Genomic DNA, 17,052 nt, shown 5'->3' on the forward strand with positions numbered 1-17,052 from the left:
ATTACCGGGCGGTGTATAACCAAAAAAAAAAAAAAGTTCTTCACTTAGTGGATCCAGAAGAGAAGCCAGCTATGGGATTCATATATGAGGCAATGGAAAGTGCAAAGGAAAAGATCAAACAAAATTTTAATAATGTTAAAAAGAAGTAATTATTAAATTAAATTGTTTTATTAATGTAATTTTTTTTATATCTTGATTACTTCTGTAGTTTTTGTTCAATGACTCTTTCTATTTATTGATTGTCATAGTTATGAGCTTATATGGAATATAATTGATGAGAGGTGGGAAGCTCAACTACATAGGCCTTTGCATGCAGCAGCATACTATCTTAATCCTTATTTCCATTATGACACTGATTTTAAACCAGATTATATGATCAAACAAGGATTATATCATTGCTTCTCAAGAATGGTAGAGGATAAAGATGAGCTTAACAAAATTGAGTATCAATTGGCTGACTTTAATCATAAAAAAAAGGCATGTTCGGGCGTGAAACTGCACAAGCATTAAGAAAAAAATTGACTCCAGCAGAATGGTGGGATTCTTATGGAGATGAATGCCCAAAACTTAAAAGAATTGCAATTCGCATTCTTAGCTTATGTTGCAGCTCTTCTGGTTGTGAACGTAATTGGAGTGCTTTTGAGATGGTAAGAGATATAGCTTTTTTTGGTAAAATTTTCAACATAATTTTGCTTCAAGGTTAGTATAATAGTAAGTATTTTTCTATTTTGTTTAGATTCATACCAAAAGAAGAAACCGACTGTATCAAAAGAAGATGAATGACTTGGTATTTGTCATGTGCAATTTGAATCTAACAAGGAAGCAAAATAATAGAGCTTCCAATTATGACTTTGATGATATTTATTTTGATGATGAATGGATTACTGAAGGAAGAATAGACGAAAAGGGTGTGGAGGAAGAAGATGATGAGGTTCCTCAACATCATGAGATTAATGAGAACATTATTAATCCAATATTTGATGTTGACCTGAATGCTGATTTGAATGTTGATAACATTAGGGAAAATTATAATGATACTGATAATGATGATATGGGGCAGGCAAATGGAGATTACAATGGTGAAGGCGAAGAATCTGAAAACAATGAAGATGATGGCAATCCAACATTTGATGATCTTTCTTGAATTTATAATTATTGTTTTTGAATTTGATTTTATTTAGTGACTTCACATTAATATAATTTCATATATATTTCTATGTTGGGTATGATGAACTATGAATACTAATGGATTTAATTTCAATAATTTAGATTTAAAAGTATAGTTAGACTAAATTGTTATATGTTTTTTGCATTTGAATTATTTAGCTATATTTTAATAGTTATCTTTTAATAAAAGGTAAACTCTTATGAGTTTACGATTCTGAGTTTACATTCCCCTCACGAGTTTACTTAGACTCGTGAGTTTGATAACCTTGCTGCAAAGTGGATATGGGTTGATTAATGCATCGGGGTGGTGTACTCTTGTTGGGAAAAACTTTCCTTTGTCACACAAACCTGCCAGGTTGACTCAATTAATGAAACTTGAATAATTATAGAATGTGTTGGATCCAACACGCACTTCTAAAATTAAATTATGATAATAATCAAGAGTTCAATTTTTTTCCTAATTAGCCATATCATTAACCTAATTAATCATGATTGGATTTAACTCTAACCCCTTGTTACTTCTAATATAACCTTAATTATTGGCAGTGGTGGTATGGGAGTGATGTAGAAAATCCGACTGGGGGCAGTTACGTAAACAGGAGTAAGGCTATTGACTTTTTATATCGATTGTTAAAGTAACTAATATGAGTTTAGATTGATTTCTGGGGAAGAGTGAGTTAAAATAACAGATTTTAAATAGAATAATTTTTATGTAAATTTTTTTTTAATAAAATAGATTTTATGAAAAAAGTTATTCTTAAATATTGTTTCCCCTCCCTTATACAAAACTATAGTTTTCTTGCCAAAACTATGGTAAAGTTCTTCCTAGCGAGAGATTTGTTTTATTTCAGATAAGTTAAATCTCTTTCAACTCGACCAATACTTAACTTCTTCATGAATTATAATTCTATGCCTATTTAATATGAATTTTCGTGTATAGTCATCTTAATAATTTGTACTTATATCAATAATGCAGAATTTTTTTTTAACATAGGTTAGAAAAGCTCTCTTAACAAGGATTCTTCAACATACACTCAAAATCGATTAAAACATTTTTATTTGAATAGGAGTGATTAGAGTTTTGGTAAATTTTTTTGTAGGGATGCATTTAAAAATGTAAGCAATGATATCTTGTTAATGATTTGGGTCATTAACAAGATAAATTTACCCTTTTGCTTTTCTACACAAGTTGGTAGCTATTTAACTAATGTGAAATATACATGAATAATCCAACTAATTTTTCATAAACATTTCAACACGTGTAATCCCCAAATCAAAGTCATAAAGTGGACAAAAATTGTTGAGAAAATGACAAAAAAATACCCTTTGAATTGCAAAATACTACTGCCGGTCCTTAATATAAGAGTTAGTTGACTAATTTAAGTAAATTCTTTATGTTGTTTTTGTAATAAATAGATGTTGTTTTTCCTAAAATATACTTGCTAATCAAGTGTATTGACTAAAATTATCATTATTATAAGGACCATCTTGAGAAGAGGACTTCATGGCTTTCAAAATTGATTTTGAAAAGGCTTATGATCATGTTCGGTGGGATTTTGTTATGGAGTGCCTTACCGAGCTCAATTTTCTGCCCTCTCTTAAAGATATTATTCGGGCTTGTATCTCTTCCCTGTCTGTGCAAATTCTTTGGGAAGGGAGTAAGGCAGAAGAATTCCTCCTACGCGGGGTTTACGACAGGGAGATCCAATATCCCCTTACCTATTTGTAATATGTATGGAGAAACTAGCCCACCTCATCCAAAAAGAAATAGACAACAAATGCTGGAAACCGATAAGATTAGGTAAGGATGGCCCTCCGATCTCCCATTTTTTTTGCTGATGATTTGTTACTTTTTGCAGAAGCTAACACGGATCAAGTGGAAGTCATCAAAAAATGCCTAGATAAATTTTGTAAAGCCTCAGGACAGAGAGTGAGTAGCAGCAAAGCAAGGGTTTTTTGCTCTACTAATATCACTCATGCAAGGAGTACCCAGATGAGTGAGGCTTTGGGTTTCGCCAGCACTGCCAGTCTAGGGAAGTACCAGAGAGCCCCGCTTCATCATGATAGAGTTACCTCAAAGACCTACCAGTTTGTGCTTGATAAGGTTCGGAATAGGTTGAGCACTTGGAACACTTCTTGTATATCATTTGTGTGTCATGGTACTCTTGTCAAGTCTGTCATCTCTGCATTGCCGACCTACTCCATGCAAACAGCTAACATCCCTCCTCACATGTGCGACACTATTAAGAAAAGAGCCTGTAATTTCCTATGGGTTTCTTTAGATGAGAAAAGGACGATGCATCTTGTTGCGTAGGAGAAAGTGTGTAGTGAGAAGAAATTTGGTGGCCTTGGTTTAAGGCATATGAAACTACGGAACAGTGCTTTTATGATGAAACTTGGTTGGGGGCTTGTGAATGACTGGTATTCCATATGGGCTCGGGTCATTTGTGTGAAATACAGATGTGGCAATGACTTGATACCAAAAATTAGCCCAAACAGACCAGGTTCTAATGCATGGAATGGCATTAAACGGAACTGGAAGGAAGTGAACGATGGCATTGACCAAGTCCATGATAGTAACGGCGAGGTACAAGCAAGATGGAAATAGTAGAAGAGTGGATTATTTTCTGTTTGCTCAGCTTGCCGCTTTTTACAACAAGGCCCGATTAGCAATGGGGTGTGATGGATGGAACTGTGGAAGCTTAAGATCCCACAATGATGCAAGTCCTTCATGTGGACGTTGATGCATGAGCGTCTCATTACAAATCAAAGGAAGCACTGCATGACTCTTCACTCTACCGGTTTGTGTGACAGATGTAAACAGTCCTGTGAAGATGCTCTTCACGCTCTTAGGGCTTGTGAAGAAATAAAGACGATGTGGGCGTCGCTCATTAAGCTGTTGTTCCATAACAGTTTTTTCGACAGTAATATAATTGAGTAGGTTCACCTTAATATGTCACGCAAAGTAAGCCAGCAGGATTGTTACTAGAAGGGGCTCTTTGCTATTATGTGTTGGCTTCTTCGGTGAGACCGGAACGAATGGGTACACACGAAGGCGGCACCTAGTGTGAACAGTACACATACTTGAGCTACTGCAATTCTAGGCAGTATGATGAATGTTCAAAAGAAGTTTACCGACGCGAATATTCAGGGAAATAGAAGTCTTGGTAATGTGGAACCTCCTCCACCGAATGATAATGAGAGTACCATCGAAGTTGATGGGGCTTTCTCTAGGCCTAACCAGATTGCAGCTTGCGGAAGTGTTATTAGAGACAGGTGTGGCTAAATAGTTGAAGGGTTTCAACTAAAGCTTCCTTCTGGAGATGAACTCACAGCTGAGTTATGGGGTTGTCTAATGGGGTTGAAAAGAGCATGGGATAATGGCTTTAGAAAGATCACACTCTGAAGCGATTCACAAGAGGCCCTATCTAGCATCCAAAATGAGCTGTCCGATCTGCATGAAAATCATCGACTAATCATGGAGATTAAAGAAACACTGAAACGGGGCTAGAGAGTGCAATACTGTTATATTCCGTGGGATGAGAATGTGATGGCAGATGCTTTGGCGAAGAATGCACTAGCACTTGGCATTGGTTTGCATCTCCTGCAACCTGAAACTAGTGGTAGCATCATGCAATCAGACACAGGCGACTGATAGTTTTGGCTTTTAAGTTTTGTTTTGCTTTCTAGTATATTAAAAAAAAAAAAAGGGACTATCTTGAGAAAAAATAGATAGATATGAGAGACAAAGTATATTGGAGTCTTATACTTAAGACTAAATTAAAAGTCAAATGACCTCTTATATTAAATACCGAAGGTAGTAATAAACAGGTAATGCCAACTATTCTTGTAATTATTTTGACATGTCAAAATCACCTATATATTTTTATTCAACTTAATACAATTTTTTGTCCCTTAGGTTTGTCTTCATTTTGATTTTGGTCCATTAAGTTTCAAACTATAAGTTTTAATCCCTCAAGTTTCTTTTCATTTAAAAAATTGGTCCTTATAACTTAACAAATACCTAGATCATTTTGCCTCTCAACGGACCAAAATTTATGATTTGAAATTTGAGGGGAAAAAACCAAAATGTAAGTAAATTTGAGGAATCAAAAATTATATTAACCCTTTTAAAATTTAATAAGTATTTTTTTGTCATTTTTTAAAATTTTCTTCACTTGTGATTTGTGAACGGCCCCTGCACGATGTCGCCTCACTCTTTTTTATTTTATTGGATCATGTAAAGGCCATAAAGCCCATTGTATATCCAATTTTTTTAAATAAACAAATAAAGTAGTGGGCTTGAAATTAGGACCCATAAAAAACGGGATTCGAATATCGTTGTTACAGACAAAAAAGAGGAGGAGAAGTACGTTATTGGTATCCCAAAAAGAGAAGATAAGAAAAATATTAAAAATAAAAAGAGTTAATATAATTTTTGATTTCTCAAGTTTGTTCTCATTTTAATTTTGATATCTCAAACTTCAAAGCATAGATTTTAGTCTCTCAAGAGGAAAAATAGTCCAAGTTTTTATTGAATTATAGGGACCAATATTTTAAATTGTAAAAAAAAAGATTTGAGAAACCAAAACATATAATTTAAAACTTAAGCGACCAAAACCAAAATGAGAACAAATTTTAGAGTCCAAAAATTGTATTAACTTAAATAAAAACAATGGTTTTACAATTCAAATATTCTTTTTTTAAGTTAATTTAATGACATATTACCACCAGCTATCACTTATATATGCCTAGATCTAGGGGGTTGAATCCTTGAACGTAAGTTTTAAAATAAAAAATTGTACAGGGCAGGAGTGTAAAGAATAAACACTTTAACCATGCATATAGATAGATTGATAGATAATACTGTACATATAAGAGTCCAACATACTCATTTGGGGGCGGGAGGGGTTTGGGAAAATTTCGATTAAGGCCGCAGTGAAGAATTTATTTCAAACAGCCCCTAAAACATTCTGAAATGTCACTGCAAGACCAAAAGATCAAGCTGAAATTAAAATTAAAAATAAGATTATAATAATACCCATCATTTTTATTTTTTTAAAAAATAAATATTAGTGGTCGCTAGAGTTTTGGCCACCAACGCTCAGGTGGTTGCCGCCGGAGGTTGGAGCTTCAGTGGCTAGAAGATTTTTTTTTTTTTAAAAATAAAGTGGCTAAAGAAAGGTTTAAATTCATGATCCATTAGCACACTAAAAATGATGTGACTACCAAGTCAAGCAAACCATTTAATCATGTAATGCAAATAAAAATATATATAACAAAGCAAACGTAAGTGAACAAGTGAAATTCGATAATTTACATGTGAAATTTAACAATTTACAACAAAAATTTGGTAATTTACAAATAATATAATGAAATTCACAATTCCAAATGCAAGTGTGTAAGTGTAAACGAGCAAGTAAAATTTGAAAATTTACAATAAAAGTTCATGAATTTTACAACCCAAATTTGGCGATTCACAAGAAATGAAAGGGAATTCACAACCTAAAATGTAAATGTTTGAGAATGAATGAACAAGTAAAATTTGGCAATTTACAACAATAATTAAGATATTTACAACCCAAATTCAACGATTCATAAGAAACATGAATACTTGTATTTGAAGTTGTGAATTCTCTTATTGGCTTTGTAATGTTTATGTTTCTTATGAATCGCTAAATTTAGTTTGTAGATAGCTGAATTTCACTTGTTCATTCACACTCAAACATTTACATTTTGGGCTGTGAATTCCTTTTTATTTCTTGTGAATCGTCAAATTTGGGTTGTAAATTCATGAATTTTTGTTGTAAATCTTCAAATTTCACTTGTTCATTTACACTTAAATACTTGTATTTGGGGTTGTAAATTCCATTATGTTATTTGTAAATTGCTAAATTTTTGTTATAAATTGTTGAATTTCACTTATAAATTGTCAAATTTTATTCGTTCACTTACACTTGGATACTTACATTTGTTTTGTTATATATATTTTTATTTGCATTATATGACTAAATGATTTGTTTGACTTGGTGATTATATCACTTTTGGTGTGCTATAATAGTGGCCACCAGAACTCCAACCTCCGACGGCAACTACCTGAGAGCTAGTGGCTAGACCTCTAACCTCCAATAGCAGGAATTCCGGCAATCATTAATATTTATTTTTTAAAAAATAAAAATGATGAGTATTATTGTAATCTTACTCTTAATTTTAATTTTAATTTGGTCTTTTGGTCCTGCAGTAATATTTCAGAATGTTTTGGGGGTTATTTGAAATAAATTCTTAACTGCGGTCCTCAAATCAAAATTTTCCCGGGAATTTTTGTGCTGACAGGTTGGCTAATTGGAGCTTTCGTTGGTTTCCAGTTGCTTTCTCATCCGCCCGATGGTTTGTTAGAGCTTCTGCAGGGAAATGTAATGGGCGTCTCTTGCCTAAATCTGACTAGATTTTGTTGAATGAATTGGGCTTGAGTCTTGCACTTTGCCCAAAAACAAAAGAAATGCTACTTCCTATTGTTAATATAACAGTCAGTTAGTTAACGTGATTAAATTAAAAAAATTAGTTAAATTAGTTATTTATAAAGTTAAAGTATATATTTAGTTCTTTGACTTTGTAAAAGGTTTCAATTTGATCCCTTAACTTCAAAAAGTATATTTTTAGTTTTTTAACCCTAATTGTTTTTTAAAAAAATGATGACATTAAGATCTTAAATGTTGATAAAACATTGGGAAAATGACAATAAAATACCACTTGAATTCCAAAAAGACAAATAAGGCACCTGAATAAGCAAAATGACAAATAGGGCACTGGGTACCAATCTGGAATTCATATTTTCGGCCAAAAGACCAAAATGTCCTGATGAAATGCAGGAAGACCGACGCTGAAAGTGAGAGAAAGGAGAGAGGAAGACCGACGCAGTGAGAGAAAGGAGAGAGGAAGACCGACGCTGATGAAATGCGGGAAGAAGGAAAGAAGAATGTTGGAAATGCTATTATCTTACTCCTTCACATCACCATTCTGTAGAGATTGTTGATTTTGGTTGTGGGAAAGAGGATTTGTAGTGAGAGAGAGAGTGAATCGAAGCGAAAAGATGAAGCGGAAATCAAAAAACTGGCAAGCAATTACGTAACGTAACTGCTGTCATATGCCTGCTGGTTTTTGGTAAATCCCATTACGTGAATGGTAAATTTCACTATACATGTAGTTAATTATGAATTTTACAAAATACATATTGTGATTTACAACTTTTGTAGTGAAAGTGACTACTTTATTAATGGGTTTTGCAACCTGTTTTCAGGAGATAAACAACTTGTTTGTAAAAACTAATAAAAGTGACAACTTTTGTAGTCACGTTGAATTAACTGGTTGCAAAAGCCATTTAAGAAGTGGTCATTTTCACTATAAAAGTTGTAAATATCACTGTGTGTTTTGTAAAATTCAGCGTCAAATTTTATTGATTTTTAGAAACAAGTTGCTCATCCCCTGAAAAGAGGTTGCAAAACTCATTTAAGAAGTGGTAATTTTCACTACAAAAGTTGTAAATATCACTGTGTGTTTTGTAAAATTCAGCATGGAATTTTATTGGTTTTTAGAAACAAGTTGCCAATCCTTTGAAAAGAGGTTGCAAAACTCATTTAAGGAGTGGTAATTTTCACTACAAAAGTTGTAAATATCACTCTATGTTTTGTAAAATTCAGCATAGAATTTTATTGGTTTTTAGAAACAAGTTGCCAATCCCTTGAAAAGAGGTTGCAAAACTCATTTAAGAAGTGATAATTTTCACTACGAAAGTTATAAATCTCACTATGTGTTTTGTAAAATTCAGCATGGAATTTTATTGGTTTTTAGAAACAAGTTGTCAATCCCTTGAAAAGAGGTTGCAAAACTCATTTAAGAAGTGGTAATTTTCACTACGAAAGTTGTAAATTTCACTATGTGTTTTGTCAAATTTAGTAGGAAAGTTTATTAGTTTTTAGAAACAAGCTGCCCATCCCCTGAAAACAAGTTACAAAACCCATTGAATAAGTGGTCATTTTTACTACGGAAGTTGTAAATCCCACTATACGTTTTGTCAAATTTAACGTGAAATTTTATTAGTTTTTACAAATAAGTTGTTTATCTCCTGAAAACAGGTTGCAAAACCCATTAACAAAGTAGTTACTTTCACTACAAAAGTTGTAAATCACAATATGTATTTTGTAAAACTCATAATTAACTACATGTATAGTGAAATTTACCATTCACGTAATGGGATTTATCAAAAACTAGCAGGCATATGACAGCAGTTACGTTACGTAATTGCTTGCCAGTTTTCTGATTTCCGCTTCATCTTTCCGTTTCGGTTCACTCCTTCTCTCACTACAAATCCTCTTTCCCACAACCAAAATCAACAATCTCTACAGAATGGTGATGCGAAGAAGTAAGATAATAGCATTTCCAACATTCTTCTTTCCTTCTTCCCGCATTTCATCAGCGTCGGTCTTCCCCTCTCCTTTCTCTCACTGCGTCGGTCTTCCTCTCTCCTTTCTCTCACTTTCAGCGTCGGTCTTCCCGCATTTCATCAGGGCATTTTGGTCTTTTGGCCGAAAATATGAATTCCAGATTGGTACCCAGTGCCCTATTTGTCATTTTGCTTATTCAGGTGCCTTATTTGTCTTTTTGGAATTCAAGTGGTATTTTATTGTCATTTTCCCTAAAACATTCTCAAATACTAATATATTCAGTTTAATTTTTAAAAAATCCATAATTGTTACAAAAAATCATTATTGAAGCTTAATGATTTTAGGATTAAAGGACAAAATATATGCTTTCTAAAGTTAAGAGACTAAATTAAAACTCTGTACAAAGTTAAGGGACCAAATGTATACTTTAGCCTGTTCATAATAAATAGGTTTTGTTTTACATAATATATTCTTACTAATTAAGTATTATTAGATTAAATATTTAGTATGTGTAACTACTACAAAACTATATTAGAAAAAAATAAATAAATATGAGAGACAAAGTGAATTGGGTTTTTATATTTATGACCAAACTAAAGATCAAATTGGCTCTTATATTAAATACAGGTAGTATAATTTGTCAATTGTGCTGATAATGTTTAAATTTGACCTAAGATGATTATATAAAAATCATATCATTTTCAAAACAATAAAAATTATGATTATGATTATTATGATTGTTCTACTAATTTATGTGTCAATATATATATAACTAGATATTTTCCCTCACGATCCATGGATTAACATATTTGATTAGATTTAAAATTCTAATCAATTGTATTATTTAAGGTGACTCAAGATGCACTTCTTATACGAGTATGATCTTTTATTTATTCAAATGAGATTTAAATTAGAGAAACAGAATTTAGGAAAAATAGATAAAAATTATTTTCCTATTTAAACCTCCAATTAATATATCATTTAATTATAATACTCCCTATTTAATTTAATATATTTAAATCCCAATTAAGATATTATTTAAATTCAAAATTAATTATTAATTTCTTTATTTGAGGCTCCAATTGAAATATCATTTAATTTAACATATTCAAATCCCAATCAAGATACTATTTAAATCTCATTAATTAAATATATTTGAATCCTATAATATTATACCCTATTTATTTTTAAAGGTATAACATATTATAAGTTTTTAAGAATATAATTGATGATTGTTGATGATTGATGATAGTTTATGTTGATTGATACCATCTCCGTCACCACCAAATTCAAAGACATTTAATTTAATTTTATTATAATTAAACCAGAATCTTATAAATTATAATTCCGCAGATAAGGGATTAATAATTTAATATCCAATCAGAAAAAAATCCAATCTGATAAATAGGGCCAAGTGACGAATATTATCACGGTTTTCAGTTCAGTTCAACAGTTCCTACTCCGATAAGGGTTTAGCGAAGCCAGAGACGAAAATGGGGGAGCCGCAGAAAACCAAAAATGTTACCTCATCGAAACGTAAAGCACCTTCAAAGAAGAAGCCGCCGACGCCACAAGAGCTGATAGCTCACTACGAATCGCAAGGCCTCGACTCCAACGCCGCCGCCGCGAAGGTCATCGACGATCTTCAGAGGGCGTTGTTCGGAGTCATATCCTCCGGCCGCGGCAAAAAGGACAGACTATTGGCCGATTCTTCCCGAAAGATTGATGCTCTCAACAGCCGCCTCACCATCCTCGACCTTAAGCTCGACTCCAAGCCTGGATATCCCGAAACCTTCGCCATCGGAATCGCTTCCGGCGCCGCTATTAATGGAATCGGAGCTGTAATGCCTCAAATTCTTGGAAGTCTTAGTCAAATCTGGAAATCTGTTGCCTCTGTTACCGATTCTTCTTCTTCTTGATTCTCCATCCTGCCAGACATGTTTAACATATTCATCAATAATGAACAAAGGTAGCTCCCCCACCTTCTCAGCCTCTGTTTTCTTTGTCAGGTTCTAATTCCAGATTCCATTATTCTTAAGTAGAAACTAGTATGAAAATTGTACTTCATCCTCAAAACTCAAGATGTTAGGGGTTAGAATTCAGAGATTAAAATAGAGTTTATGGATTAATCTGGTTTATGATATATTTTTTCCAGAAAAAAAGTTAAATTTCGTTGTGAAAAAATGAATTTAATTTTTTCTGTCGAAGAGAGCATACGAATTCAGGGCTTTGGATAAGTTTTGATTTCATTTATCACGTATGACTCAAACACAGGATAATGTTTCAAATGAATTTCCCCCCCTGTTTTGTAATTTTTTTCTGGTTGTCTAATACTTAAATTGGTTTCGTCGATTTAAGCTGTGTTTTTTTTACCCCCATTGCATTTCAAATCAAAGCAAAAAGCAAAAGCATCTTATTCAAAATGTGAATCTGGGGAGGCAATGCGCCCCCAAACATCATGTTACTTGGACTCACCGTTTAGGGTTCGAAATAACTGCTCGTGTTGATAATATGAATGTGTGTGTATAGAATGGAATGAAGTAACAAAATTAAATGTTCCAATGTTTACGAGTTTTTGAGTGAATTTAGAAATGGTCTGGTTTGCCTAATATAATCCTGATGAGCTAATCTGGATAGCAGAGTGCGAATAAATTATTCTTCTTGTTCTAGTTGGTTTCATTTTACATCATAAATTGGTAAGATGATCTTTCAAAGCAACAGCCATAAGGGTCTTTGTAATGGGTCTGTGCAAAATTTTTATTATTTGGATAATATTTTCAGTTACTTCCATTGTTGAATGGTGTCGACAAAAAGGATATTCTTTTATCCTCATTCATCAACGATGTGTGTCTAACGTTAGCTTATCAGTTTTTTTTTAGGCATGTGAAACGCCAGTGGAGTTTTGGCCCAAAAAAAACAAAAAGCCAGTGGGGTATTCTAAAGTTTATGAGATTTTATTAATCCTCTCATGTTATGTAGCTCGAGGAAGTTTTCAACGCAATCCGACTATCCCAACTAAGGACAAAATGCTGACATATTTTAATACTAAGCTCTGTTTGATATGTTGGAAATGAGAGGTGGAGTTAGCAGAACCTCTCTACTTCCTTTACGGTCCTTTTCCCCTAATCGACACCGTTCATCAAATTTGTAGACTGAAAAGAATTTAGTGATTTACAAGAAACATAAAGAAATTTACAATCTTAAATGCAAATATCTATGTGTGAATAAGCAAGGAAAATTTGAAGATTTACAATAAAAATTTGACAATTTATAACTTAGATTTGGTGATTAACGAGAAACATGAGCATTTGGGGTTAATGGAATGTTGATAAAACTAATGCTTGAATTGTTGACCTCCAACACTGGCCACCTGAGCACCACCGATGGCTAGATATCTGACCTTTGGTGGTTGGACATTCTACTTCCAGCGGCCAGAGGATTTCTTTTTGAAAATAAGGTGGCCAATGAAGGTTTGAACTTATGATTCTTTGCCACAGAAAAAAAAAAAAAAAACCCCAAGCTAATGAATCCAGCTAGTTAGTCATATAATGCAAAGAAATATATATAGATATATATATATATATATATATACAAAACAAATATAAATGTCCAAGTATAAATGAACAGGTAAAATTCGACGATTTATAAGTAAAATTTTGTAATTTACAATAAAAATTTGGCGATTTATGAGAAACACAAGGGAATTTATAATGTAAAATGTAAATGTTTAGGTATAAGTGAGCAAATAAAATTTGGATATTTATCACAAAAATTTGGCGATTTATAACTCAAATTCGGTGATTCACAAGAAATATAAGTATTTGAGGTTAATAGTGTTGATAAAACCAAAGCTTAAATTGTTGATCCAGTGCACTCTACATATTCATGTTCCGCCATGATGTCTGTAGGATTTAGCACCTGATCCCGAAAACAGACTAACCATGCCAACTACATTACTCCCTCCAATCCTAATGGTAGGAGTTAAATGGATAACTAATTAACAAATATTAACAAAAATAGTTCAGTTAATTATTTGCAAGGAGTTATGAATTTATTAGACGAAATCGATTGAAGTTTTAGATTTCGGAACAAAATAAATCCCTCAACCAAACTTAACATTTAGGCCACTAGAGGGAGTATTTTATTTTGTTCACATAAGTTCAAATTCAAATGACACGATTCTTACTTCTAACCAATCTTGACCTTTGACTGGTTTCCGTGCTGCAAATCCACCATTTTTACTTTGTAAATATATGAATTTTAAAGTTTATATAGTGAATCAATGCACAAAAGGGGGAAAAAAAAACATATATAATTGTAATGTGAAAGACTTGCCTGAAGTGACAAAAGAAGATTAATGGAATCATAAAGCCTTTCTGCTTTCATAGTTTCACCCACAGCCTCTTGTGGTAGCACTGACAAAAGAAGACAACACTAAAACTGACCGAAGCATATAAAATTAAAAGGAAACAACATAAAAGGTGAAGAACAAGCAAATTGAGTTGTTTAAGCATAACAAGTTATTTACCTTCAAAACCTCTGCAGTATGGTCCTGATCACAAAAGGTCCATGCCTTTTTTGTAATGTAACGATACATACTTTTAAAGTCATCTTAAGGGTTGTCTTTTACCTAATAAAATCATCATAATCAATATCATTACTTAGAAAAAACAGAAAAGGAGTTTTGATTTTCCCCAGATTGGTGTTTCGTCGCTTACATATTTACTGCAGCTTAAAAAATAATTGCAATAATGGATTTCTGAAAATTTGTCCCTCTTTTCCTTACAAATTCCCGTCGGTGTAGTTAGTATAATATACAAGTATCAAAGTTAATTATTTAGTCCTTGTAATTTTGTCTTGGTTATAACTCAAATTCTTAAAGTTGATGCAACTTAATTTCTCAAATATGAGCCATTTAATCAGTTTGTCCATTATTACAACTTAGTTCTAGAAAGACCGGATATTTTTAAAAAGTGTGAAAAAAATTAAATAGCTAAAACTTAGGGGTTGAGTTGAAGAAGTTAAACATTAGATTTTGAGTTATAATTATGTCAAAACTATATAAATTAAATAAATATCATAAATGGTGGCTCATTCCTTAGATCTTACGCAATGCGGCATTGACCGGCGATTTCTTTATGAAGTCGTCCTCTTGCAAGAGTAGAAGCAATTTCGTCAATTTGGTTTGTGGCAAGTAAAGCTTGCGCAGCAAAACCAGCATCCCATTGTCGCCTTCCAAAAATAGCATATATTAATTAAACACAAAATATTTCATGAAAAAAATTTAAAAAAAATGCCTTTAAAATTTCAATAACCCAAATTAGAGATTATTACAAAAAAAAAAAAACTTCTTGTTATTTGATTTTTAAATGTAATCAATTGCTATTAAAGTATAGTATACACGACAGATTTGAAATTTTAAAATTTAAGAGATATTTTTTTTAACTTGAATGTTGATAAAACATTAGAAAAATTGCAACGAGAATCTAAGAGAATTAAACACAAAAAGGTCTTTTAAAATCATTAAATTAATCTAAATATCAAGAGACCTCATTGCAAGAGATTTTATTTATTTAATTACCAAATTGTCCTTATCTTTTTTAAGTATGCATTGATAACTAAAAGGGTAGTTGTTAACAACTTAAAGTGTAATGATTAATAACTATCGTGACAGATATTGACAACTTATGCATTACGTTTTTGTGGCTCATTGAGAAAATGTGTTGCTAGTACTTGCTGTGATAATTGTTAATTATTACACCTTGAATTCTTAACGACTGCTATTTCAGTTATCAATACATACTTAAAAAAATAAGAATAATTTGGTAATTAAATAAATAAATCTTTTATAATAGTATTTCTTGAGACTTCAAATTAATTTGATGATTTTAAAAAACTTTATTACAATTTTTCCAATGTTTTATCAATATTCAAGTTAAAAGTAACCTATGTAACGTTAAATGTACTAAAACTATATAGGACCATTATTCTCCTCGAGAAGGGGAAAATTCTTTTTTTTTTTTTTGGCATATGAGAATAAGAAAGATTCAACCCCACAACATTAAATTATGAGTCCGTTCAGATTAGCGATAGAAAAAATAATTTATTTTCAATTTGAGTTTTAGCAAAATAAGATTAGACAAAAGTTAGATTAGGTAATCTTATTAAAAAAAAAAGTTAAATTAGGTAATGTGATTTGTATTTGAATTGATTTTTTTTTTAGTAAAGTATTTGGATTGACTTTTATAAAAGTTAGTTGTAAACTAAAAATGTTATTTGAATTATGATTAAATAAGTGAGTTTAGTTTGTAAAATAACTAAAATAGGTATGACTTTTATTAAATAATAAAAAATAATATTAAAAATTAAAAATATTATAGAAACAGTTAAAAATGATTTTTATTTAAGAAAATATTAAAAATAAATAACTTAAAACTGATTGGGAAGTACAAAAAATATATATAGAGAGAGAAACATAAAAACAATGAAAAATGTCTTTTAATTATAAAAAGCTACTTTTGCATAAGTTATGAGTAAGTTTTACAAGCTTTTACAATCATACTTAAAAAAGCAGCGTTTAACCTCCAAGTCAGATTGACAAAAACTTTGATAAACAACTCCCAAATTTATAAATTGAGTTGTTACACTTAAAGCTTTATTTTCTCCTCCAAAACGCCTTAATCTGGGGTGGCACATATGGCTCGCGCTTTTTCTGTTTTATTTATTTATTTTTAATTGCGCCACCTCGCTTCCCCCGTTATATATGCTTGTTGCAGATAGAATGGATATGAATAAAATAAGGTTTAGGTTTGTTTTTTAAAAAAAACTTTAGATTGTTTCCCATTATTTATAATTTAATTTTACAGTATTATAATAATAATTGAAACCGCTATATAATCATCACAAAAAACTTAACATTAAATTTTGTTGATTGCTGTCAAGCACGTGTCTTCTTAATAATAATTTGAAAAAAAAAATCTGTATGTCATTTAATTTAGCTAGACGTATACAATTATGCATGGCTTTCACCGTATTATATATCGCTCGTATCAACAATAACGTAAATAATAATTAATATTTAATAATTATGTACATGAAAACATCCGTGCATTGCATTTATTATAAATTATATTTGATAAATATTAAATATCAGAGATGTATAGATCAAAATGTGTTGAGCATGATATTTTTTCATTTGATCATATGCCACCTTAAAGTTAACTTACAACCCTTCAAAGATAGAAATAAATAATTAATCTTACTACATTTCAATAATAAACAAATTAAAAGAAAGTGAGTTATTTATTTGTATAAATTTAAAAATTTAGTGGAGTTATTGTCAGATCTTAATAGTTCAATAAATCTCCCGTGGACATAAAAATTCCTCTACATTGTATGCCATATAAAAATATAGTTAAATAATCATGATTCGGTTCTATTAGGC

General features: G+C 31.6%; 1 protein-coding gene across 1 annotated transcript; it reads left to right on the forward strand.

Moving 5' to 3' along the window:
• The first annotated feature begins 11,045 nt into the window (after nucleotides 1–11,045).
• Nucleotides 11,046–11,761, forward strand: LOC114729254 (uncharacterized). Its single transcript, XM_028916244.1, has one exon. It carries the CDS (start codon nucleotides 11,102–11,104, stop codon nucleotides 11,525–11,527), a length of 426 nt encoding a protein of 141 aa, XP_028772077.1. The 5' UTR covers nucleotides 11,046–11,101; the 3' UTR covers nucleotides 11,528–11,761.
• Nucleotides 11,762–17,052: the final 5,291 nt, after the last annotated feature.

The sequence above is a fragment of the Neltuma alba genome, unplaced genomic scaffold (assembly GCF_004799145.2).
Source record: "Neltuma alba isolate B1F8T4 unplaced genomic scaffold, ASM479914v2 tig00012617_pilon, whole genome shotgun sequence".
Classification (NCBI taxonomy): Eukaryota; Viridiplantae; Streptophyta; class Magnoliopsida; order Fabales; family Fabaceae; genus Neltuma; species Neltuma alba.

Coding starts and splice junctions, on each gene's coding strand:
- LOC114729254 (XM_028916244.1), top strand. CDS start 11,102: ATGGGGGAGCCGCAGAAAACCAAAAATGTTACCTCATCGAAACGTAAA.